General features: G+C 39.1%; 1 protein-coding gene and 5 non-coding genes across 10 annotated transcripts in view; 3 read left to right on the forward strand and 3 right to left on the reverse strand.

Moving 5' to 3' along the window:
• Window positions 1-7,504, reverse strand: part of UBE2V2 (ubiquitin conjugating enzyme E2 V2) — a 29,191-nt gene extending 21,687 nt beyond the window's left edge. The window contains exons 1-2 of one of the 5 annotated variants that reach the window (XM_065751753.1): window positions 7,428-7,492; window positions 6,656-6,799 (exon numbers count right to left, since the gene is read on the reverse strand). In XM_065751753.1, coding sequence (XP_065607825.1) covers window positions 6,656-6,779 — 124 coding nt within the window. In that variant the 5' untranslated portion in view covers window positions 6,780-6,799; window positions 7,428-7,492. Of the gene's footprint in view, window positions 1-6,655; window positions 7,368-7,427 lie in introns of those variants that run through there. The other 4 variants (XM_065751754.1, XM_065751755.1, XM_065751752.1 and 1 more) reach the window with 4 other exon arrangements.
• A 2,221-nt stretch (window positions 7,505-9,725) lies between these two features.
• On the reverse strand, window positions 9,726-9,798 carry TRNAA-AGC (transfer RNA alanine (anticodon AGC)). The gene has a single exon. It is a non-coding gene; the product is annotated as a tRNA-Ala (tRNA).
• Window positions 9,799-16,205: 6,407 nt separating this feature from the next.
• Window positions 16,206-16,278, forward strand: TRNAA-AGC (transfer RNA alanine (anticodon AGC)). The gene has a single exon. It is a non-coding gene; the product is annotated as a tRNA-Ala (tRNA).
• Window positions 16,279-16,825: 547 nt separating this feature from the next.
• On the reverse strand, window positions 16,826-16,898 carry TRNAA-AGC (transfer RNA alanine (anticodon AGC)). Its single transcript has one exon. It is a non-coding gene; the product is annotated as a tRNA-Ala (tRNA).
• A 3,800-nt stretch (window positions 16,899-20,698) lies between these two features.
• Window positions 20,699-20,771, forward strand: TRNAA-AGC (transfer RNA alanine (anticodon AGC)). The gene has a single exon. It is a non-coding gene; the product is annotated as a tRNA-Ala (tRNA).
• Window positions 20,772-21,277: 506 nt separating this feature from the next.
• TRNAA-AGC (transfer RNA alanine (anticodon AGC)) lies at window positions 21,278-21,350 on the forward strand. Its single transcript has one exon. It is a non-coding gene; the product is annotated as a tRNA-Ala (tRNA).
• The last annotated feature ends 4,521 nt before the right edge of the window (window positions 21,351-25,871 follow it).

Genomic DNA, 25,871 nt, shown 5'->3' on the forward strand with positions numbered 1-25,871 from the left:
ATACCCTAAAGGTGTTCAAGTGTAAGAGACATCACATGTACATCAGCAACCATGAGCACACAGATAGGTAAGACTGGACACATTCAGGCTCAGAATACAGTTCAGACATGAAAAAAATTCTAACACAACTCAACTTCGTTAGCAAAGTTGCCGCAACAGTTCAGTTTGTTACAGGTATCCTTGCATTTTCACACAAGTACGAGCACCATGAACACAGCTGCTAGCATGCAACCGTTAATGTTGCCCATAAAAATGCTCTAATAAAGAGGATTTGTTTTCAGACTACAAAACTGGGCATAGACAGACTCTGTGGTGCATAAATAACCCCAAATCTCGAGAAGCTCTCACACCATAGGTTTTAAGTGATTAAAATATCTCAAAAAAAGTTAACACAACAATAGAAAATTGTAACACTAAAACACTCAGCTAGATTGCAGTTCTACATGGGAACTGATACAAATTGCTTAAAACTCATTTATTTTAAGAATTTGCATCAACATTAGTGGTATAAAATTATCAGTTTGGAAGATACCTAAATACAAGTTTTCTGTGCTAAACAATGTCACTGGAAACTTAAAGCTTTGTTGCACCAAACACTGCATAGCCACTAGTCCCTACCTGTAACCAGAATGAAACAGTCACACCACTACAGGAGCTCAATTGTCACAATAAAGTTTGTTTTGGAGAAGGGTGGAAAACCACAGATCACTTACAATTTTAAAATTAACTCTTTAGAGGCAACTATTCAATGAAACGCAACAATTCAATTATCTTTGCATAGGTTTTAGTATGTGACATGGTAAGATTATGAAAAATGAGACACTGTGATGCTTATCAAATTAAGAATTTTATCGCTATTTCAATTTTGTACAAAACAACCTAAGATAGGAAGCTAGAAAAGCGAGAGAAGAAACAATGCCTGTCACTTCAAAATATGCTAGCAATATTAACTCCTAACTGATTAGTCTAAGGCATGAAGATTTTATCAAAGAAATGTTTCTCATTTCACTCCTCAGAAGTTAAAAAATAAAAACCCGTGCTTAGTGCAGGTAAGCCCACTATTAAAAACATAATGCAACATAAAGGTACAAAAGACTAAATGGGAGTTACAATGGCACCGAGGGTCCATTTTTTACACTTTCATCTTAAAGCTAAGCTTATGTTGGCAAAAGGGAAAAAGGATTTCAAATACACACTTTTAAAGCCATCTTTTCAAGGAATGATGGCATAAAAATCGTTACAGATAAAGGCAGACCAGAGGAACCCAGCAGAGGCCAAAATCTCTTACCATGAAATGACTTTCACAGGGTCTGCTTTAATAGGAGGAATACAATGTGTGACCCAGATAACAAGAGCAGCAGCAAGGATTTAGTTTAGCAAAGCTGTAAAGCTGTCTAAAACGGGTTATAAGTCATTGATAAGCAAACACTTCTTCTAGGACCTGCACAAAAGTCCCAACATGACTCAGCAGTCACAGCACAAAACAAAGATCTTCCATCTACGGAAAACAAACTGATCCAGGATTATTTTGTCAGTTGTACACCTAAGGACAGAATCAGGAAGCGTATCATTCACCATATATTCAATAGTGAGAACTGTCATCAAATTCTTTTCCTATATTAACTTTGCAACAATCATGCTTTAGTCTGACATTTTCTACACACCAGGTTTCAAATTACTTTATATTTACATGACAATATATGTCACTTCACTGAGAAGATACATACCCTTTTTATCTTGAAAAAAGTTCTAAGTAAGATGAGTAATAATGGACATTTAGACTATACTGGTGGCATCAATAAGGCACACTATTTTTATATGAACTGCAAAGAATTATTACTTACTCAAGCACATTTCAAATTCACCTAGCTACCCAGTTATGAACAGCCACAGATGCAATGAAAGGAGGTGATTTTTTTAAAGCAGTTACTGAGCCTAAGTGTTAGAAGCTGTTTTCCTGATGTTTTTTTTTTCCCCTAATCTAGTTAAAGCTACTGATTCTTCTGAAATCTTCTGAAATAAAGGAAGAATTTGGAGCTCTGAGGTTTTAAGCTTCCACTGAAGGTTCCATTTGTTTCAAAATGCTAACTACAAGTGATCTTCAGACACGTACTCCATGTACTTGAAAAGGTTGTAATGTGAAAGCTCGTCTAATTCGGAACCAGCCTGACAGCTTGACAATCCTAAGATTTTGTTGCGATGTAATGAATTTATTAAAAATATTGTTTGTATTACACCTCATGAGTGCCTTCCAAATGTCAAAGAAAAACATTCTCTTGGGCAAAGTAGCATATGGCAAAACTCTTCTGAGTAGAGCTTAAAACAACTATGAAAGCATTCTCTAGCAGCATCTTGTCATTACACAACCCATGCTGAGACAGCAAGGCAACAAAACGTATGTGACAGGAGAGCTGAAGGTGATTTGGCACTTGAGATAAAGTTTTGGTCTGGGTGAAGTACAAGCTACTGTCCAGGAAAATGCATGCAAGTGTAGATGGAGAGAGTAGAGGAGGAAGAGCCTGTCAATAGTTTAACAGTTTCACAGCATGTACTTCTGTTGCTTTTGGAAAAATCTTCAGTAAGGCAAAACACACAAAGAAATGAATGTGTATATGTACCTCAGCTCCACTGATTACTCATGAGGTTTGGCAATTCTGTTCCCACACATTAGAAGCCTTCTCATATGAGAAGCCTTAGATTTATAATATAGACAATCTGTCTCCAAATACTGAAAGAGAGATATTCCTGAAATTGTGCGCCTTGCCTCTTCAGCCAGGCTAGTATTTTCTAGGATTGTAGGCAATAATTTAAGTAATGGGCTTCCACACTAAACTTGAGAACATCCTTGGATTTCAAATTCTTTAATCAGTGGCCTGCTTTGTAATGCTCTAAAGAAGGTGCTTAGCCTCTGAGCATATTCCTACATAGCCACTGTGAAACAAAGATGTATGCTTGGATTTTACATTTAAAGACCAAACTGTAAGATGCCAGCAACAGAAAGAGGAATATGGTAAGGGCAAAGATCTGAGAAGAAACTGAGTATCCTGCCTGTACATGTCACAGTCAGAAAGCACTGATGGTCTATATATAGTTCAGAAGTCGTTTGTAAGCAAGATTCTTTTCAAACCAGCTGAAGCACATGCAAATTAATTTGTGGCTTGCCACGACTTTTAAAGCAGGCAGAACAATTCCAGCTTCCTTGTGCATAGGACAGGATGGAAAAACGCCCCACACAGAGAGTGCTGCCACACAGAAAACACATTCTACTTCTTTTGTTTTCTCTGATTACTTACAGCTTCAAGAACTCTCTGCTTAACAGAGCTAAACTGTACATACAAGAACAAACATTTATGAGGACTGTAAAAGGGGGTATAACAGAGAAAGAAAGAGGCTAAATCCTGAAAGGTAAAACATACTAGGAGGACTATTTCTCCAATAGAAAAGAGGAAGGAAATGGATAGCATAATAGGTCAGAGGAAAGTAGAGACTCCGCCAGGCCAAGTTTAACACACAAGTCTTCTAAATACAAAGATTAAATTGTACCATTTCTCGCATGAAAAAAAGGCAGTCTTCAAAACATTACTTCAACATCCCACTAATTAATAAATTCATTCATTGATCCTTTGAAGGGCTATTAATATCTAGCAGTCTCCAAATAAGGTATGATAGTTCACTAACCTTTACCCAACTAAGCACATAACAGGCAGACATCAGCTTGATCTTAAACAGAGAAGAGTTGTAAGATGTCTAAAGAAAAGTGATATAAAAGTTCCCCACATTAAGGAATCATATTCAATGGGAGACTTTTAGAGAAAAAAAAAGCTTTAGAAAGAAAAGAAAAAAACACACACACACACACACCACCCCATCACCAGTAGAGCTATTGCCAGCCCTTGCTTCACAGCTCGGGGAGTCAGAGCATTTCCAGCCCTTCATTTTCAGCATCAGCTTCCTTACAACTGCATTAACATGCACTTAAATTGCTTTTATGGGCTACAAAAGTTTAGTGATAGAAGTAAACACTAAACTCAAGAAAACAAGGCACTGACACTGAGCACAGTGTCATCTCTGCTCAGAATCAGTCATAAATAAATTCAGAAAGAAAATTATTGTCACACAGGTAACACAAGTTACACAAAGTAGACGATTCATCTTTAAAGATTAGAGTATTAAGCGAGTAGAAATGAGAAGTGAGGATTTTACAGAAACAACATTTCTCCAAGATCAAGCTGTGTTTCTTTGAAGCCATTAAGGACACTTTGCAAAGAGGTTACTTGTGCCTACATATAAGAAAAAAAAAATCAATCTCACCTATAATTTCTGACTATAGATCAGCTGATTTTTGATTTTATTTTATTTTTAAACCTAAGACCAATTTCAGGAAACCAAAGGGAGTTTCTACTGACTTCTAACACAAGCTACTTTAAATCCTCAGTTGAAACACAAGGAGATGGAAGACTTCAGCAATCCACCTGTTTTAGATGCTGCAGTCTTGATCTCATCTTGAAATGCAAAAATTAACTCCTGAATTAACTCCTTCGAATTATGTTGCTGACCAGTTTCTTTATAGAGTTACATGTGAGACTGTAAACAGCATGCTTTAGTTTGTTTAAAAAAATAATAATTTACAGTGTTTACTCGTATCTTGTGCTCTGCATTTTCAAAACATCATAAAATTAATCTCCAGCAAAATTAGAAATTGGTACATCGTATCAACAAAAATTGTTCTAATTGAAAAAATTGATTTGTAATACCCCATTTACCCCAGTAGTCCCCACACAAACAACTCAGGTCCAGCTACAAGCAGGAGCTGTCATATTGCAAGATTAATCAAAATGCATCTTAGAAATGTCAGCCACTACAACATTAAATATTTACATGCAGTTTGTTAATATAAATGATTTCTAAAAGCCAGTAAGACATTTTGCAGCTAAACAATGCTGACATACACATTTTCTTTAGCACACGCTAAAGAATAGCTATTATCAAATTATATTATTTGTTCTTAAAAGGCACACAATTTTTTTTCTCCTCATGATGGTTCAAAGAATTAGTGATCTTATTAAAGGAATTTCTGGAATAAAGCTAAGACAGTTGACCTTAGTAAGCTTAGTTGGTTTTCCTCAGTGTTAGAATTTCACTACTACACTTCACACAGTCAAAACATTCTTTTTTTTCTGAAATAAATGAAGATGAACGTTCTAACAAAAGCAGAAAAAAATCACACAGGTAGAGGCAAATATCATGTCCATAACAAATCACTCCCTCCTCTCCTCCATAAATGAGCTTAACATAGCTTCCTGCTAAGAGTTCATCTGTGTGAAATCTTAAAAATCTAAATTTCTGCCTACAACAGGGAATGGACAACAACGAAAAAGTCCTATTTCTAATCCGTGCATATGTAAATAAAAAGCCAACAGTATTTTCCTCACTACAATAATCATTTTGCTTCAGAAGCTCTGATTAAATATTCCTAGCAGTGTTGTTAAAGAAGGGTTGTTTGCTTTGTTTTACTAAAATGATTTTGCTGTCTGGGACAATGTATGTTGTCCCATGTGTAATTATGGACATTCCTCACTTTTTTTTTTGTAACTTTATGTGTGGCTGTATTTCTGAGACAAAAACTACTGCACTATTCAGTTGCACTACACAAAGTATACAGAAGTTTTTAAAATATCACAAGAAAGTCTACGAAGAGCTTTTATAACAGTAAAACCATGAGAACTTTGTTTAAGAAAGTACTGTTTTTTATGTAGTCAAATACACTGTAGGAAGAATACAGCTTTTCTGATACGTAAATTTTTAGTAACAGATAGTCTACAATACCCAGACTGAATGTACTGATGTGCAAAATGCAACACGAAAAGCACATGCCCCAAAACAACTTCACTTCCTGTGCATACAAGGAGACCTCATGTCAGAGCCGAGACACAAGCAGAAGTCTTTGGAAGCTATTGCATAGTAAAACTATTAATAAATCTTTTAAAACCTAGACGTGAGGCAGTGTGCTAATTCAGTTTAATAAAATAAAATGCAGTAATCCATAGCTGAGTAAATACTCAACTTTCTGTAATATATCTCTTCCAGCTCAGCCTAACACAGGTAATAATATTTCTTTTTTGGACTGCTCTTTGGACTTGCAAGAGCTACTCTATGTCCAATTTGTTGTAATCTTTCCAAATTGGACTCTGCATCCTGCAACTCCAAAGTCACATTACCACACAGAGAGAATGTTCTCCTACCATCAAAAAAAAATAACAACACTCTCCTTGAAGAATCAACAGTAAGGTACCAAAATAAGACTTTTTTTTCTGCTTTGTTATAGTCTCCATGCCTTGATGAGTCAGTAGATTGGGAACAGAAATGAATCAACGTGGCCAATGTCCACCTTAGATTGAGCACTGAGGTCAATTTATTCCTCTGCCCTGAGCTCTGTCAATCCCATTTAACTCTTACAAGCTCTCAGGAGTGAGAAAAGAGTGAAAGAGGCCTTGAGGCTCTCAGCTTTTTTTTTTTTTTTTTTTTTTTTTTTACAGCAGAGAAAGGTCTTATTTTTCAAGTCCTTCACGAAACAAAACTGAGATGGTATACCTATGCTTCTTAAATTTTTCCATTCATGACTTGAAGAAATAACTCTTGTCTGTTCATTTATTACCTGCTACCATAACATTCCACTCAATAGATTCTACATTAGTTACTGATACGGGATTAATTCTTTCCTGCTCCCAATTTAAATCTCGCAGTTCTTTGCCCTTCCACGTGCCCACATGACAAAACATTTAGTTCCAATGGCTGCCCACTTAAAGAGAACAAGATGCTTCACTCCCTATCCTCAACACACCGCAGTCACCAGTGAGCTGCAGTACCTTTCCTGCAATACACAGCACAGGCCAGACCTCTGTCCCCTTGCAGAAAGACACAACCTTCAGTTTTGAAAGCCACTATATCACAACAGCCGTACATACCGAACGATGCAGTGGTACAAATCTTTGCCACAAGCCCTTTTCCTTTAACACTTCTATTTTTGCTTTTACCAGGATTGGCAATGTCCCCTCCATTCTCTACACGCACACACATCCATCCCTTCCTGACTGTTAGCAGTCTTCTCTTCTCCACCTCACCACACTGATTCCTAGAATACTTTCTCTTCCCACTGACACCCTAGATCAGGCTCACATGGCGGCGTCGCAGCCCTATAGACGGGAGGGACCCTCCCCGGGGCCGAGCGCAGCCCGGCGGTCCTGTCGCTTCCTCTTCTCCCCATCGGAAGAGACCTCCACCCCGCTCCGCTCGCACCCATCACTGACAGCTCGCCCCGTCCCCGAGAAAGGAGACCTGCCTGACCCTCATGGGGCGCCGCAAACCCCGAGCACGACACCCTGCTCCCCGCCGCCGCAGCCCCAGGCCCGCCGAACCCCCTCACAGACCTGTGGAGCCAGCCATCTTGTCCAAACCCCCCCTCGCCGGGCCGGGCCTGCACGCCACACACGTCACTTCCGCTAGACGCGCTACGTCACTTCCGCTCCGAGAGGCAGGCAAGCGGGCCAATATAGGGGGCGGGGGAGGGGGCGGGGAGAGAGGTCTGGCGGCGCGAAAGGGCGGGGCTTCGCGGTGAGGAGAGATGGCCTTTGGGGATCCCTTTCCAACTCAAATGATTCTATGATTCTGTGTTTAGAACTTGGCTAATGGTAATCATTAGAACAAAAGCCTTGTATAAACCTTATAGTCAAACATCACATAACATATGTTATAAGAAAATTTAGACCTGGGTGTTCAACTCCAACAATTAATTGCACTACAATCATGTTGTGAAATAAACTTATTCATACTGACTTCAGATTTTTGTACACAGCTTCTATAGACAGCTCTCTTGCTCTAAAAATAGCCTCCAGAGTTGTCAGAGCAATGGTTCTCAGGCTCAATCCCACCCCTTGGCAAGACTGTTTTAGTAATGTTTGGTACAAGGTCTTGAGAGAAGACAAAGAATAATGTTTTCCCTTTTCTCAGACTACAGCAAGCACAGACACATGATAACTATATCTTATAGCAATTCTATGACAAACATTATTTTTAACTGAATTAATAATGAACTTCTTTAACTGAGATACTATAGAGGACAGAAATCTGTATGGATGGTAATAAAAACACAAACAAAGCCTAATTCCCTTGTTTCTTTACATAGAATATGTAAATGCAACTACTGACTCAGAATTGCAGCTATTCCCACAAGTGATGCTTTTGGGAGCTAGGACCCTTACCATTCCCTGTCTAGTCCATTCTTGAAAAGGCAATGTATTTAAAAAGTAAAGACATCGAACACCACCTAGACTACTTCTAGCCATATCACAGTACTTTTACAAGCTCTAACAGACACCAAAGCTCCATTAAAGGGAGCTGTACATAAATATAATGAGCAGTGATTAGACTAGAGAATTTACAGTTAGATACCACCACAAGTGACTGCAGACTGCACCTGCCTCACTGAGTTTTCTCATTTCAGTGTTACAAAAGTTGTGTCTGATTAGTTGAGAACAGCAACATTATTCATCCTCTTTAAAAGCAGAGGAAGCATCAGGTATTACATACACAAGTGTGGGAACACAGCAAACTCAGAAACAATAATAATCATATAGAAAACTATTGGAAAATCTCATCCCAAGCAAATGTACATGTAAATCATTACCTGAGCTCAGAACGAACTCCTGAAGAACATAACTCTTTTCACTCCAGTGAACCTCATTTGAACTACAATCTTAGCATTTTTAAAGTCATGATGCATCTTTTCTCTCCACTATGTGTAGAATACAAGAAAAATAAGCAAATTCTATTTCTATTCCGTTCATCCAAAGGTTAAGTTCTTTCTTCTCTTGCCACAGAAGGATCTCTTGAACATCCATGCAGCACAGTATCTTCCCCTTCCTTAAACTGAAACCCAGTTCATAATTTTTGTTTCCTTATTTTCATTCATTTCAGTATGCATACTCCCAAGATTCTGATTGCACAAACTGTCTATATTTACAGGAAAGTTTTGCTCTGTTTCCTCATTCTGCCTCAAGCTTGGAGTACAAGCAGGGAAACAGCTGAATCAGCTGATCAGAAAATCACATCAGAATTAAAAATATTTCAAAATGACATGAAATGTGCAAGCACAGTTTTACAGAGAAAATTTCCATGATATTTCACAGATGTGAAGCTTCGAAAGGAAAGGACATATCTCTTTCTATGACATAATCTCTTGCTAAGAGAAGTAACATATGGAGCACTGTAGCTCATTCTTTCTAGTAAATAGCCTACACAACAACAAAAAAGTACTCCTCACAGGGCAAATACCAACTTTGATTAACTTAAACTTACTTAAACTGTAATAAATAAATTTAATAACTAATTCAGTCTTCAACTACATAATAAAATCATCAACCAAGGTTTTCAAGGTACTTAAAAAATCCCTAATTTATTTTTTTCTGTAATTTGTTTGTGTTGTTCACCACTGTATTAAAATGTCAGTGTTTTGTTATTTCATATAAGGACTGTATTTCCCTTCATACACAAAAAAAGCCATACTGTTTGGAAAAGCAAAAACAAAATACCGAAAGCAACATACTAACTTCATTTTTACAATTAATCCAAGTTCTTCACATTTATTTTTTCTCGTACAAAGTGTACCGTTATAGAAAACATTTTCACTACTTTTTATTTCATAAGGAAGAAATAGTGAAAACAAACCCTGGAGAATGCGGGCATCGATCCCGCTACCTCTCGCATGCTAAGCGAGCGCTCTACCATTTGAGCTAATTCCCCACCTGAAAATGAAAGTTTTTGAACTAGAGCTATATACTGCAGAGTTATTGAAGACTGCAATACAAACACTTTTGATTGGAAATCCATTGTTTCTTGCTGAGTCACTCCTACTTACCACCAACCAACTGCAACACATGGCTGGAATCATGTGATACATCTTTCAGCACGTATCCTGCCAGAACCTATGTAAAAGGAACCAAATGTATTATTAAAAAATAACAATATCCAACTTTATTGAAAAAAAAGTAGTGGTTACTACTTGACAATAGTATTGAGACTACATTTCTCCGCAGGGTGAGAAAAATTCATAAACATTCCCTGATTTGGTATGGTAGCATACATTTGCACACTTGCCCTATGTATTGTTGCACATGCATCTAAAGTACGTAGCACATAACCACTACAAGGTGATATGCTGTTGCTTGAACTAATGCTCTTCCACTTGCACAGGAAAGAAGATTGCTCTTGTGATGCATTAGCTTTACAGCAGGCAACAAATTTTTTCAAAGTTAATATGTGTTTCTTACTCCACAAGAATATGACAGCAGAACAGAAGGCATCACTCACCCACCAAGTCTAAGTCAGGCAAAGAGGAAATGAAATCAGAGTGTGAATGGCAGTCCGATTGCCACCTGTCTGGTTTCTATCTGGCCTAGCTGGTTTCCATGTTGTCCTACTGGCTGCTGATGATGCTGAATGACTGGTTTATGTACACCGCATTTATATGATGGATGGCCTAGAGCTACCATACATATGCACTTAGCTGTTTCTGGAGCTGGATTTTTTGACAAGTGGCAACACAAAGTAGGAGTAATTAAAGTAACCCACTCTCTTAATGCAATACAGCAGTATTAACCTGGTGCTTGAAAAGCTTTAATGTTGACTTCCAGTGGATTTCCTGAATTTGACAACCACAATAAAGTATTACATGGAACTAAAACTAATGGTATTTAATAAAAAAAAGTTGTCAACCTCTAACATCACAAACAGTGCAAGTGAGAGCAGGAATCAGAAATAAGGCTGTTATGGACTTATAGCTGCTTGTAAATATAAGCTGTGGTAGTCCATCCACACTTACATACAGGCTTCGGGCTAGTGAATGCTTGTGTGTAATGTTTTGAATGTTTGTAGTATGTTTTAGAATTAAAACCAGCATCCAGCATGTGATGCATCCAGCACTCGTGAAGAAAAGAGGTAGCTTTGCCTTATAAATAATTAATTCTTCTATGGCAGCTGCTACAACAAGCACAGAAGATTCTGCACATTTTCTGCACTCAAAACACTAGGGGGGAAGCATAATAGATTTCTGTATCTCAGAAAGTCCTCCTTCCTTCTGAAATTTAATTAAAATAATTAATCACTACTGTCAACGTGAAGCTTGAGCAGGCCCTTAGAAGGCATTATTGGCTGCATAAAATGCTCAAATCAGACTGCAGTAAAAGAAGTGGAGTATCTGATAGTTAGGAGGAAAGCTACACAAGCTGCATCTGTATTTCTCACCTGGGAAAGCTTTTCACTGGTAGTTGCAACTGCAGTATCAAATCCTAGAGAGGTAAGGCGTGTGTTTTTCATATGACCTTTTTAATGCAAATTCAGCCACCATTTAGGCCTAGGAATAACTGCTTATTTGATCATCTGTGGGAATTTAGAGTGAGGCAACTAAACAACAATAACTATTCCGCAGTAAATGAAGGTCAATCTTTTTCAGAGGTGACAACAAAGAGCATATTTAGACCAGGCATTCCTGAGTTACTTCCTGGTTGGGAAACGCTATTCTAAGGTAAAGGAGCAAAACAAAACTTTTACTTATCTCTTGAAAAGATAAATCTTTGATCATGGAAAGTTGTTTAGAGATGATTACTATCAATTCAAATGCTGCTATAATCTTAACTGACTGGTAAACAGTTCAAAGCCTGCAGTGATCTTGTTTAAGTGCTGTTATTAAAGGTAAGGTCTAAGGACATTGAAGTTTCTTTTTGAAGCTTTTTCTTCATTTGAGAAGTGCTGAAGTACCTGTAATTTGACTAACAGTATTTAGCACTCATGACTACAGAAGGTCATTAGCTTTTGAGAAAACTACCTCAGCCTCTGCTTGAAGAAAATTTTGGAAAATTCCATTTTTTTTCCTCCATTTTGTTTTGGGAAATATATTTAGAGATGTGTTAAATGGGAAGGAAAATAACAGGTAAATACACCTGTTATTTTTTTAATTTATTTTTTTAATTAATTACACCTGTAAATACACCAAATCCAAGTATTTTAAGGCTATGCTCTCAAGTGCCATCAACTATGAGGAGTGTGGTTGCAAGGTAACAGCATCCACCTTAAACACAGAGCAATACACATTTGTTTAAATTACGTTTTGCAGCCTCCAGCCTCGATGTCACGCCTAAGAAAATGCATGGATATGGCCCGAGTTATGCGTCTATATACTGAAAAAGGCATTTTCATTCATTTAAATGTAAATACACTCGCAGGCAAGGCTGTAATTTGAAGAATCACCTACCGCCCTAGCGAGAAAACCAAGAACTAGGGCGTGTGCAATGCCGACGACCACTCCTTCCAACAGTTTGATCATGACACATGAGGAAAAAAAAAGAAGAAAAAAAAAAAAAAGGAATTGGGATTTGGGAGGTAAGCAGATGGGGCAAGCAGGCACAGAAGGTTCCAGCACTGGGCGGAGTGGGTGTAAGGGTGTAAGGGTGGGGGGAAGAGGCTGTGGGGTGGATCGTGTCACGCTGGAGGACAGCCTTGAAGGACAGCCGGTGGAGGTGTTTGTGTGTGGTCCTTCTGTGCTATTAGGTCATCTGGTCGTGATGTTAGCGTGAGTGTGGGTTTTGCTGGTTTAAAAGGGGATGGGCTGTGAGAACGAGGTGCAGCCCCTGGAGCTCTGTTGAGGTCTTTCTCCAAAGGGGAGGGGGATGGAGAAGTGGGCTCCACTGTAGTACTGCTGTGCTTTGGGCTTCAGCCCTTCTGGGGTTGTTTCCAATGCCTGTTATGGTGCCAGTCTTGTGTTGTATTAGTAAAAATGGAATAGCTGTGGTTTGCTTTCCTTTCTGATGCTGCTCAGCCAAAGGTCACGCAGTGTAGCACTGAGAACAAGGGGAAGGATTGAATTGAGGGACAACGTGGGTTGTAGAAGTTACTTAGTTTAGTACTATAATGTTTTCTGCCTCTTATTTTGGTTTGGTTGTGATGTTTTTGTGTTACACCTTCATTTTGAGTACACTGTAAATGTATAGATTCATCTGTGAATGCATCCCTTCTGCTGACAGGCCTGATTTCTCTGTTTTAATTTTAAAAGAGCATGTAAATTGACTGAAGATAAGTTCTTGCACTTTCATGCGGACTTAAGAAATTAACTGCTAAATATATGCTGACCAGCATTGTGTTTTGTGTATTTTACACCCTCTAATCTTTGTTCTGATCCTTGGGACTTTTTTGTTTGATAGGATGAAGTTACTGTACTTAACACTGCATTATTAATCCAGAGAAATTCTCGTTTACTGGGAAGTACTTAGTTCTGTTCCTTAGTAAAATCCACAGGAGGGAGCTCAAGATACAGCAATCCCAATATGTTTCTTCTCTCTGACTGACATATTGAGCAGCAGGTCAAGGCATTAGGCCATGCAGTCTGCAGTCCCTGTTTGTGAGTTCAGAAATACTCTGTAGGCACATCTCACTTGGAAGCAGACTGAGCAGGAGCTATGAATGTCAGTGTGTGCTGCATCCTTCCAGTAAATCCTGTTGTATTTTTGTGTGGTGAGGCAACTGCTAAGTGTGTGTTTCACATGAGAATGTGGCAAAAAGAATTAAGCAGTGAGTACTGGCAGCCTTCTTTTTATTTGAATCTGAGAGGCATAGGTTTGTGATATTACAGAATGGCAGTTTGTAAGAAGCAGTTGAAGTCTAGCCTGCCATTTTCTCCTTTGAGAACACAGAAACCATATTTATAGGCAGAGCGTCAGCTGAAGCAGTGTTTTCTGCTTAATTTCTGTTTAAATTGAACTCAGACACTAGCTGCTCTTGGCCACTGACTTTGTGTGAAAGATGAGAGCAAAGTTAGGGTTACTTGTGCTGCTTTGCAGCCTTATGAAAGGGTGAGCTCCAACCCCCTTGCTCCAGAGCAGCCTAGTCCTCTTGTCTGTTGTAGTACCAGCAAAGGAAATTAAGTCCAACTTGCGTTTAATAGAGGGTTTTATAAAGCAGAGTATTTTTTTTAGAATTATTTTCAATAAAGGAGCAATATTTGCTCTATTGGTTAATGCATCCAGTAATATGTATGCTGTCACTCTCTGTTAGATATAATCTTCTCAGGTAAAGTAGTACAGAATACGTGCTGGACTCTTCGCAGTGCTCAGTTGATCTTTTCAAATGAAATTTAAAGCATAAACCAATTGTGTTAAAATGTGTGCCAGAGAAACTGAAGCTATTGCAAAAAGCTTTTATTTAATTTTCAGAACAAATTTCTATTCAAAAGGGAATAGAAGAAGAAAATAGGAAAAGATTTTTTGTGATTGATAGCAGGGTACAGGTGTGCTTTGAAAGGTAAAATGTCACTCTTCAGAATGTAGGTATAAATAAGGGAAATGAGATCATTATTCTCATTAAATGTGAAAATGTCCAGTGAAAAGACTTGGAAAAAGCACAGAAGAGCATAAAAATGATCTTGTCTTAAGGTTGCTTGGTGGAAATATATGACGTCTGTAAAAGAAATAGACAATAGAAGTGGAGTCTTATTTGGAGATATTCAAGACCATCTGGACTCCTTGACCTACTGTAGTGAACCTGCTTTAGTTGGGGGGGTTGGACTCAATGTCTCTGGAGGTCCCTTCCACCCGTGGTTCTGAGGTGCAGATGGAGCATTTGGGGAAAAGCAAAAAGGGCCAAGGTAGAAGTAAACAGATTACTTTCCTGTAGTCTTACTCATTATGGAGCCTAAGGCCTAATGGTACAGGGAATGTGTTGCAGGGAGTGCTGACCTTCAGATGGTGTTAGGGAAAGTTAAAGTAACATTGATTGAATGAATGATGCAAATTAACAGAACCACTGTGTGCATTCATAAGCATTCATGGGTTTCCATTCACTAAGCAGAATAGATGGGAAGGGGTTTCTGTTTGTTTTACAACACTGGTGTTACTAAGACTTGATGATTTTTGTTCAGAAAGAAAAAAGCTGAGTATAAATATGTAAGAGTTACAGAGTATTGTTCATTTGTTTTTAATTGCTTTGAAATAGTTAATGCTCATTGATGTCTGGAGGAAAATTGTGCTCTTTTTGTGAGGGATTTGATACCATCATTTTGTCAGTCATGGAATGCTTCCTGGCTAAAACAAGGAAAATACTGTGTGGGAGTTCTAGTAATCAAGCCAACTAATTTAAAGCTATATTGTTTCTATAGTGTTCTAAAATGTGTAGTACCACAGTGGTGGCATAAATCCAAGTTACTGTGGAAAGTAGAATTGGTGTCACTCTGGTACTAAAACAACCAGTCATGTGGATGTAGCAGAGGTAACAGCAGGCTTTTTTTTTCCCACCAGATCTACTGGCTGTTGGGGCTTTATCAGTCAGTTGCTGGAATGTCTTTGGTAGCTGCAAAATAAGTGCAGCCATAAGAAGATAACTATTTGCTACAAATTAACATCAGATGTTTCTTAATTGATTAGATTTGAGAGGGGAAAATAACATTTTCTTAAAATCAGTGGCTCTGATCAGGATGAGGCAGCAAGCCCAAGATAACTGGAGAGAAGTTTGTATTTGACTCTAGGTACAGGGGTGTGTGGTTAGAGCACTGGTCCTCACTAGGTGGAGGGGAAATTGTTGTCTTGGATGTTGCAGAAGCATTTGATAAAGGGTAAGTGCTAGTGACTGTAACTGAGGGCATTGCTGGGTGGTGAATTGTAGCTCTTCTTTCTCTGGTCAGTGATAATTGTCGTTTTACTTCTTCACCTCTTTGCTTCTCCTGCCTTCTCTGGAAGATTCTATTTCCTCTTTTCCTAAAATAACAATATTCTCTGAATATCTTCAGATTAAAAAAAAAAAAAAAAGAAAAGAAAAAAGGAGCCTGATATGTATTAAACCACTGTTGTTTCCTTATATTAAAAGAGAATTTGCTTGCAACTGCAGGTCTACTTGGGATGTCCTCAGTTGTTTAGGAGAGGTCTTCTGCACCGGGTCTTTTGAGGCAGCGCATATTGAGGTGTGTTGTGCTGTAATGTACCTAAAATCTGTTGTCAGCACTTGAGTTGTATGGGCTGCTGTCCAGAAATTACAGGTACTGCGATGGATGCTGAGCAGAAGAAAGGGCTGAACAGACGACACAGTAAATCCGGGGGTATTGTCCTATGAATCATCAATGAGAGCAAGCCAACTCCCGATGGACACCACTCAGAGCCCCTTATTGTGGCGGGGAATTAGCTCAAATGGTAGAGCGCTCGCTTAGCATGCGAGAGGTAGCGGGATCGATGCCCGTATTCTCCACTTGCAGTTTGCTTTTATCTCCTTTTCACCTCTCCGCCGTTCTTTCAGTTACCAGTTTTAATTTTTTCTTTGCGAGAAGTGTTTGTAAACTTCTGTACTTTTTTTTCCTTTACAGTTGTAATTGCTGCCTGCACAAGAAAAATTGCACAAGAAAAATGAATCCCTGTTTATGGGCTTTAAAGATGGAAAAACAAACACATGCTGGCAAGCACAGCTGTTGCTCCTGGTATTTGGCTTTGTAAGTACTCCCTTACATTATAGGGCTTTTTGGAGTTTTGATGGCTTTTTGGAGTTTTGATGCACTTTTCCAAAGCAGTTCTGTAAGGATTAAAACAAACCCATTTTAGGCAGCACATGCACACTGTTAATGGTTTCAGAGGACAGAACAGTGGAAGTGTGAAATGGTTTTTATGAAGAAATGCTTTTTTGCAGAGTGCCGTCTCCACTGAGTTTTTCTCCTTGTCTGCGCGCCTCATGAAACAGCGTCCGTATATTTTGTGGAAGAAAATCTTACACGATAGTAGGTACAGCAGGTGTTCCAAAACGCTGGAGAATGCGGGCATCGATCCCGCTACCTCTCGCATGCTAAGCGAGCGCTCTACCATTTGAGCTAATTCCCCACTGCAGTGGAGGTGGAGTGCGCATGTACTGCTGCTGAGTCACAGCGTGCCTGCTCTGATTCTGCCAGGGTACTTGTTTTGTTCTGCAGTCTCAGTATTTCAGGTTACTTTCTTTTCTATTAATATTTCAAGGAGTTGTATGTAAACTATGAATGGAGCAGATAAAATATTAATTCTTACCACATCTTGTGGAAGTAAAGTATTCCTTTATATCATGGAATCACAGAATCCTTTGAATTAGAAGGGACCCTTGAAGGTCATCTGGTCCAGCTCCCCAGTCCACCCACAGCTGGATCATGTTGCTCAGAACCCCATCCAGCCTGGCCTTCAGTGTCTCCAGGTACAGGTCATCCATCACCTTTCTGGACAACCTGTTCCAGTGCCTCTCTACCCCTACTGTAAAAAACAAAAGCAAAACCTTCTTCCTTATATCCAGTCTAACTCCTCTCCTTTAGTTTGAATCTGTTTCCCCTTGTCCGGTCACAACAGACACTGCTAAAGAGTCTGTCTGCTTCCTTCTTATGATCCTCCTTTAGATGCTGAAAGACTGCTCTCAGGTCTTCCCAGAGCCTTTTCTTCTCCAGGCTTAACAGCTCCAGCTTTCTCAGCCTGTCCTTATGGGGAAGGTGTTTCATCCCTTGCATCATCTGTGTGATGATCCTCTGGATGTGCTCCAACAGGTCTGTGTCTCTCCTATACTGAGGACTCCACTTCTGGTCACAGTACTTTAGGTGAGGCCTCACCTGCGCAGAGTAGAGGGATAGGAATCACCTCCCTTGCCCTGCTGACTACGCTTATTTTGATGCACCTCAGGACGCAGTTGGCTTTCTGAGCTGTGAGGGCACATTGCTGGCTCACGTCTAGCTTCCCGTACACCAGAATCCTTTTTGGCAGGGCTGTGTTCCATTCTTATATTCACCAGCTTGTACTGATACTGGGGATTCCTGTGGCTTAAGTGCAAGACCTTACACTTGGGTTTGTTGAACCTCATGATGTTCTCTTTGGTCATATCATCTTGATTTATATTCTACAGTTGTCTTCTTCTTTTGTATTGATTTTGATGATTTAGTTAAAATGGTATTGTATCTTGAATGTATGGTGTCACTAGAAACTTTTCAGAAATACAGTAAGTCAGGTGCAGTGTCACTGACAAATTTGTTGATCATCTATTTAGAAAACAAAAAGAAGGTAGGTTTGGAAGTTGGGAGGAAATTTTTCACTCAGAGGGTGGTGAGGACCTGGCACAGGCTGCCCGGAGAAGCTGTGGGTGCCCCATTCCTGGAGGTGCTCCAGGCCAGGTTGGATAGGGAAATAGGTGATCTTTCATGTCCCTCCCAACCGAAGCCATTCTGTGAGAGGCTCTGGAAGTAAAACACAATACAGAATCTGCTTGTGTAGATAATGCATACTGAATTCTAGATCATGTCTTCTTTTGCAGTAGGAAGTACATTGCCAAAGCTCTCTCTTGGTTGTTGAATCAAGGAATGTTTATACATTTAAAGAACTGAAACACAGAAGAGTAGTTCACAAACAGAACAGTCACACTGATAGGCCTTTAGACAGCAAAGGCAATGGAGATTATATAATCCAGGGTTTCTCGCTTGCAGTTTAAATGCAGAGAAATTAGTTCTACTAGTAAAATAAAACACAAAGAATTCAACAATGCATGTTCTGAGAATTTTCTCTAATGGCTTTAGCTTCCCAGATGGACAGCATCTGGTCAAAAGAAAATAAGTTATGAAACTAAACATCATCTGGTTACAGCTTGACTAAAGTAAGTTGCACTTCAAAGCAAACATAATCCAGTTTCAGGCCAAGATGTGGAACTGAAGCTGCTTTAGTACTGCTGTGTTATCCTATAACTTTTGTTCCGCATTTCTGCGTTTCCCCAGGCTGTGCTCTGCAGTAGATAAGGATTTGTTCTTATACTTTCTTGCTGTATTTTGTAACTGACTGTATCCACCATGCTGGAATAAACTGGAGGTGGAGCAGAAGCAGTCTGAGTCCTTCCCCCCAGGAACACCTCTTTGGCCCAGCCATAGCCTGCTGCGCATCTGCCCTTGGGATCTTTCTTGGATAGAATTTCACAAGGTTTAGTTTCAGGTTTCTTTATCCCTGCTGTGCACTCTCAGTATAAGAATGGCAGATTACCTCCCCCTGGTTTTCCTCAGCGATTCTCACTCTGCTGCCATTGAAATGACTGAAGCTTATGAAGGTCAGTTCACAGTTCTGTTTGATGCTAGGTCAGATACGGGTGAGGAAAGATCTCTGCAATAGTAGTGTTTCCATTTATTACAAATGGGTATTTCATTTTGACAGTCCATTGTTCTGTGATCTTAAATTTGTTATGATTGCCGACTTCCCACATAAGAAGGTCAGTAAAGCTTTCTAATTTATCTTTTCAGCCAGAAGACCAAGCTTCCTTACCTACACAGCTGAAAATAACATGACTTTTTTAGGGTTTTTTCATCTCTGTTCCATGTTTCAGCTGTGAAGGGTTTGTGTCCATGTACACGAATTTAACCCAAATCACTTCAGTATACATGGCACTAATGATACAAGCTCATATTACCAGGTTTTACTTCTGCATTCTAGATGGGCTTCTTAGGGCCTGCCAGGGCAAGTGCAGGTTTTTTATTAACTTTGAGCTGCTCCATTGCACTGTCTGTGAGGATGCTTCCCTCATCAAAGAAAGACAAATCACATCAGTTTGGAAAGATTGCCATGTGTTTGCCTAGTTTCTACAGTGGTTCTCTAAGAATTTTTTTTTTGTCTGGAGAATATTTTCATTTACATACCCATGCATATGCAGGTGAGAAGAAAAATGTCGCTGACACAGTGTAAGAATTAATGTGGTGATAAGCATGACAGAAAACTTTCTCAACCAGTGGCAGGTAATCAATAACTGTAACAACCCCTGTATCAATACCTTATAGTGTAAACAGTGCATCTGCTGTTGAGTGAAGCAAAAGTGTGTTTTGCTGTTGCTGTGGGTATAACTGTTATCACAGTGGTAGGTCTCATTAATATTTTATTAGTGTTCTACAATACTTGGAAGTATGAACATATGTAAACACTTCCTGCAGGGTGCAGTGATGTTTTCTGTGGTTTCCCATCATAATAACTATTTCACTCATTTTGTTTTACTCCACAAATACACTGTTTAATATTACTGACATAAACTTTGTTCTTTAACCATTGATATGGCTTGTATTCTTTGTTGCGACAGGACAAGGGGAACTAGAAGAGGGTAGATTTAGACTAGATATTAGGAAGAAATCCTTTATCTGTGAGGGTGGTGAGACACTGGAACAGGTTGCCTAGAGAGGTTGTGAATGCCCCCTCCCTGGAAGCAGTCAGGCCAGGCTGGGTGGGGCTTTGAGCAGCCTGGTCTAGAGAGAGGTGTCCGTGCCTGTAGCAGGGGGTTGGAACTAGGTGATCTTAAAGGTCCCTTCCAACCCAAACCATTCTGTGACTCTGTAGTTAGTTCTAGTTTAGTAAGACATCAGTTAGTTATTCTGAGAAACAGAATTATCTTCTCTTCCCCCTTCATGTTTCATGGGTACAGAAGCTGCCTCACTTGCCCTAAGGTCTTTTATTATTTTGTGTTGTGCTTCCTTAATTATGCCTGGTGTCTTTGAGGAAGGAAAAAATAGACAAGCTCAAGGTCAGGTGGTCCTGAGTGTTCTGAATAGCTGCCTTGAGGTTACTGCCCAGCACAAAGGGGCAGTTACTGAAGGTAACGCTGTATTTGTGATCGCTGAAATCTGTGATTAGAGGGTGACTTAAAGCCATGGGGGGGGGAATTAGCTCAAATGGTAGAGCGCTCGCTTAGCATGCGAGAGGTAGCGGGATCGATGCCCGCATTCTCCAGTGTTGTTTTGCTTGTATTGGGAGACAAAACGTGTCTTCATGAATTGAACTGGGATTTTTGAAGTGAAATGGATTGTTGCTTTTTAGATGCTTGTGTTTTGTTTTCCAATGCTACCATATGTTTGACTGAATTTAAATAATTATTCATATTTATTATAAAATATATAAGTAGAGACTGACTCATGGGAAGGAGAAAGGGAAAGAAGAATCAAAAGTCAGAACATAAAACCTCCCAGGAATTCCAAGCAATAAACTTTAAAAATATATATACCTGGAAAACAGATTTATTCCATTTTATCTTATTTCCAAATGAACTGATACAAAAGGCAAAGTGAAATATTCCAAACTTACAGTTTTAAACTTGTTGCAGAATTGAAGTAGAATGTGTTCTCATTTATTAAGAGACAGACATGAGCAGAGAAATTAAAACTACATGCCTTTGACATCTACAGATCCATATACGCTGAAGCTCAGAGTTTTATCATGTGTATTATTGGTGGAAAGGGGGGGAATTAGCTCAAATGGTAGAGCGCTCGCTTAGCATGCGAGAGGTAGTGGGATCAATGCCCACATTCTCCAGTGTTTTGCTAAACATTAGGAATTGGAAACTACAAAAGATAGGACACTATTTCAGTAAAATGTTAAATGTTGTTTTAATCATAGTAAAACTGTGTTCTTTCCTTCCTCCTTTGATGTGCTTTGCTGACACAATCAGGCTTCTGGAACTGCCTCAAGTCCTCCATAATAACTATTGACTCTATTTAGATGATGTAAACCAGATTTGCCATAAAGAGTGGAGAATTCTGCAATACTAACATTTTTTTCCTGGCTTAATGGAGATGGATGAATGAAGGTTGGAGACCTGGCTCAGTATGTCTTTTCTCCAGCTGTCCAAGGATGTGGTTTGATCAGGCAGTGGACGTTGGTGAGATCAGTAGTTTTAAGAATATTTGTTCTTCCCCACGTGCCCATTCTGGTGTGCTCTCATGGCCAAGAGGGCCAATGGCATTCTGGGATGCATTAAAAAGAGAATGTCCAGTAGGTCAAGGGAGGTGAACCTTCCCCTCTACTCTGCCCTGGTGAGGCCTCATCTGCAGTACTGTGTCCAGTTCTGGGCTCCCCAGTACAAAAAGGACAGGGATCTCTTGGAAAGAGTCCAGCGCAGGGCCACAAAGATGGTGAAGGGCCTGGAGGATCTCCCCTATGAAGAAAGGCTAAGTGAACTGGATCTGTTCAGCCTTGAGAAAAGAAGGCTGAGAGGGGACCTGATCCAGGTTTACAAATATCTGAGGTGTGGGGGACAAAGTGGTGAGGCCAGACTCTTTTCAGCAGTGTGTGGAGACAGGACAAGGGGGAACAGACAGAAACTGCAGCACAGGAGGTTTCGTTTGGGAGTGTTGTTTTTTTCCCCAGGGAGATAGCGTATCTCTTGGGGTCATTCTTAATTTTCATTTAAAGCAGTGTTAATCCTGCTGTGACTTTCTGATCAGCCTAGGCTATTCTTAGGAAATGTACAATAAGCAAGTAGTTAGATGAACTTCAATGGCTACCCTGTGTTGTTGAGGAGTTGGATCAGAACAATACTGATATTTCCTTTGTACTCATTTGTTTATATTGATTTCAGTTTGGTTGGAATGGTATCATGTAAATTACTTGAGGAAGACTCTTACAAAGAGCCATAGAGACGATTACTAACAGTTAAAGGAACTGTGGGATCCTGATGAGTAGCTGTTAAATAGCAGTGAAACGTGGGTGGAACTATCAACTGAGCAGATATTGTCAAGACTGTTGACCTAGAAAGATACTGAGATACCCAATTATTACATTAGTACATAAGAATCTGCTTATGTACTGGCACTTGAGTTTCATCATTACTGAGTTTAAGAGCTTAATAGCTGTTCTTTGGAGGCTAAAATATGAGCTAAATTAGCTGCCTCCCCTTTCTTGCCCAGATGTATATGAGTTGAAAAGCAAAGCTAACATTTTGTGTGACTAAAACTGGGGTAAGGTCACAAATAGCAATGGAATGGACACTAGGCTAGATACTTAGGCTTAATTCTGTCAGGCCTTAAATTATGGATATAGTAATGTCTGGTTATGTATATTGGGTAGGATGAAGGACTATAGTAATGAAGTGCTTGAGGGATCAACACCATATTCAATGATAATTATATAGGTCTTCTGCTCAGTTTAGGTGACTACTGAAATACTTTTTCAGAGTAGTGAGTCCAGAGGTATCAGTTAGAAAGGGAACCTAGCTGTGCTTATTCTGTAGACTGGCTGTACTCTTTAAACCTTACAATTTCAAATGAGTGGGTTTTTGGTTTTGAGCACTCAGTAATTTAAGCTGGTGTTTGTAAAGCAGCTGTACAAACTGAAAACTGGATGACAGCTTCCATACTGACTGTCAGTTTACCTCATGAATGATGAATCCTATGCTTTTTAAGTAAACTCTGTGTATTTTTACAAGGTCATGTGTGGTCTTGCAGTCAGACACAAACAACTGCAAAATGATAACTTCCTTCAGTTGATAGTGTGTATCCAGATGGTAAATTACACAGCAGCTCTAAGATAATGATGCTACAGAACAAACTCCACAAGTTAGAATAGAACCATTTCCCTGACATACAGCCTTCAGTACAGTTTCTTCTTTTCCAGTGATAATCCTGGAAGTTTAAATGCATTCTAGGAAGACAAAGTTGGAATTCCAGAGTGACTGCCTGTATAGGAGCCATTGAATCACAGCCTGAACCACTGATTGATCACCTGAGACGAGCACTGAGTCAGCCACAGGAGCACAGAGGAAGACAATTCACCTGTGTGATCGGAAGGGGTGGAGTCTGACTCCACCTCTCCCAGACTCCATTTAAGGGCTGACCACCACTGGGGAAGGATCTCTTGTTGGAGATTTCTCTCTTGTAGAGTTTCTTTTTGTGAGCCTTGATCTTTGGAGATGGGTGAGCATTTTTCTTGCTATTGATCATTTCATTACTATCTGGATAATCCTTCTAAAATATACCATCTATTTTGACTAACTATAACGTTCAGTACTATTCGTGTCTTACCCTACACTGCCAAATTTAAGATTGAAGATTGATGAAGCTGAGAACAGGGTCTTAAGGAATACATTATATCAGGTGTGATGGGTGTCATGCTCTCTTAGGACTTCACACCACCTGCTCCTACTGAAGCACCTAACAAAACTGGTCATGTCTAGGATCCAAGTCACCTTCCATTTAAATCTGTGACAGCAGGGAAATAAAGTACCTGCTTTGAAGCCCCTAGCAGTGGTAGCAAGCAATGGTTTTTTTAGTCTCTTACCATGTATTAGTTTTTACCTGCCTTGAATAAATGGTGACTGCTTTGCATGCTAGAAAAATATTAGTGTGCCTGTGTAAATCATCTAAACCACTTTTAGAGGCCATAGTTTATTACAGAACATTTTTGCTAGTAGGCTTATAACTTTTTTTTTTTTACATCTTCAGTAGCATGTACAGAAGACTGTTCTTTCTAACGTTAAGAATAACAGGTTTTGAGTGTGCTATTTTCCTCAGTTGTACATTCCAATCTTGGGTTTAAATGAGTTTAACTATTAACAGCAAAGGATAAATAAAGCAGCAATGTAGGACATATTCTATTGTGTAGAGTATGGAAAATTAGTCACAGTTTTGCTGAGTAAATGATTTCCATCTTCCTTATGCTTTCTGTATATTTCAGGTTATAAGGGAACTTAAGATTTGGAAATCAGTTTCTCTCTAAGACCCTTTACAAGCATTTCCATTCTGTATCTGCCTAACTGTGAAGCAGCACTTGCTCTCCTTGCTAGTTAAAATGAAGTAGACAGACCGTGAAAATGAGCTGTTAACTACTACATAGAAGCTTTAGGAGCCACCTAGTGGGATTTTTCTGCAAGTGATGCTGTAATACATTAAACAGAATAATCTGATTTATTTTTTTTAATAAAACTGAGCACTTGTGTTAAAGGAGCTGAAATCTGGTTTATACAGAACTACTCCTTTATTCCAATTTCCTAGAATACTTCATTTTGTAAGTAAACAATTCAGTTTAGATTTGGAATCAGATATACAGCTTAATTTATATTCCCAAGGAACAGTTTCCAAACTGGCAAGCAATTTTAACTTGAATAAATTGATGCTTTAAGCCAGATGCAGTACTATATTTGAATCTCTGGACTTGGTTTGTGCATGTTTTAAAAGAGGGGAAAAAAAAACCTTTCAAAAACTGGGAAGCATTATTAAAAAAAAGTCCCAGTGCTGTTTCAGCTGACAAAGGGAGATACTACACCAGTTCACAAACCTTTAGTATGTTACAGATCAAATAACGTATGTAGAAAATCATGCAACCCATAATTTTCAAAAGGTAAGTGGCTGCTTATCTTACCTAAGATAACTAAAATAAAGGCACCAGAGAAATAAGAGGGCAGGAGAGATACTTTTGAAGTAAAATACATAGCTAATAAAATGGCAGAGAATGAAATCCCATAGACCAGATGACATTAGAGAATCTGACTCCAGCATTTAAGGGAGTTTGGAATTTTATTGAACTGATGCTTCTGCTATCCATTACATTTCTAACTTGGATAGAAGGAAAGTTGCTCCTTTTCACTGAAAGTGAATCACGGAAAGTTCAGCTACAGTGAAGCATCTTGCTGTTAACAATCCAGTAGCAAAACAAAGTTTGGTTGTAAGGTGCCCCTTTTCAAAGGACATAAGTTCACTTAATCTCTATTGGAAGCAGTGGTACAGCAGCACACAGTACAGGAGTACTTATTTCAGTCCTTTTACCCTGAAATAGCTAAGTAAGCAGTTGAGATGAGCACAGTGCTGAGAATTAGGGAACTCTTCTGTTAGTTCAACTGTTTAAACTGTAGCAGTGATTGATATGCAGTGGCTGAGAGCATATATATCTACCCAGCTAAAAACCAAAGATTCTCCAGCTTTGCAGTACTATAACATAGTTATTTCAGGACTCAATACCACATGTTATTAGAATAAGAATGTATCTAAAGATTAAAGTAAGAACCTTTAGTTTTAAGCAGAAGATACACAACTTTTTATCTTAAAGATATTAATAAAAAGT

This window comes from Cyrtonyx montezumae, unplaced genomic scaffold, assembly GCF_038088225.1.
Source record: "Cyrtonyx montezumae isolate F1298 unplaced genomic scaffold, pur_monq_1.0 scaffold_8, whole genome shotgun sequence".
Classification (NCBI taxonomy): Eukaryota; Metazoa; Chordata; class Aves; order Galliformes; family Odontophoridae; genus Cyrtonyx; species Cyrtonyx montezumae.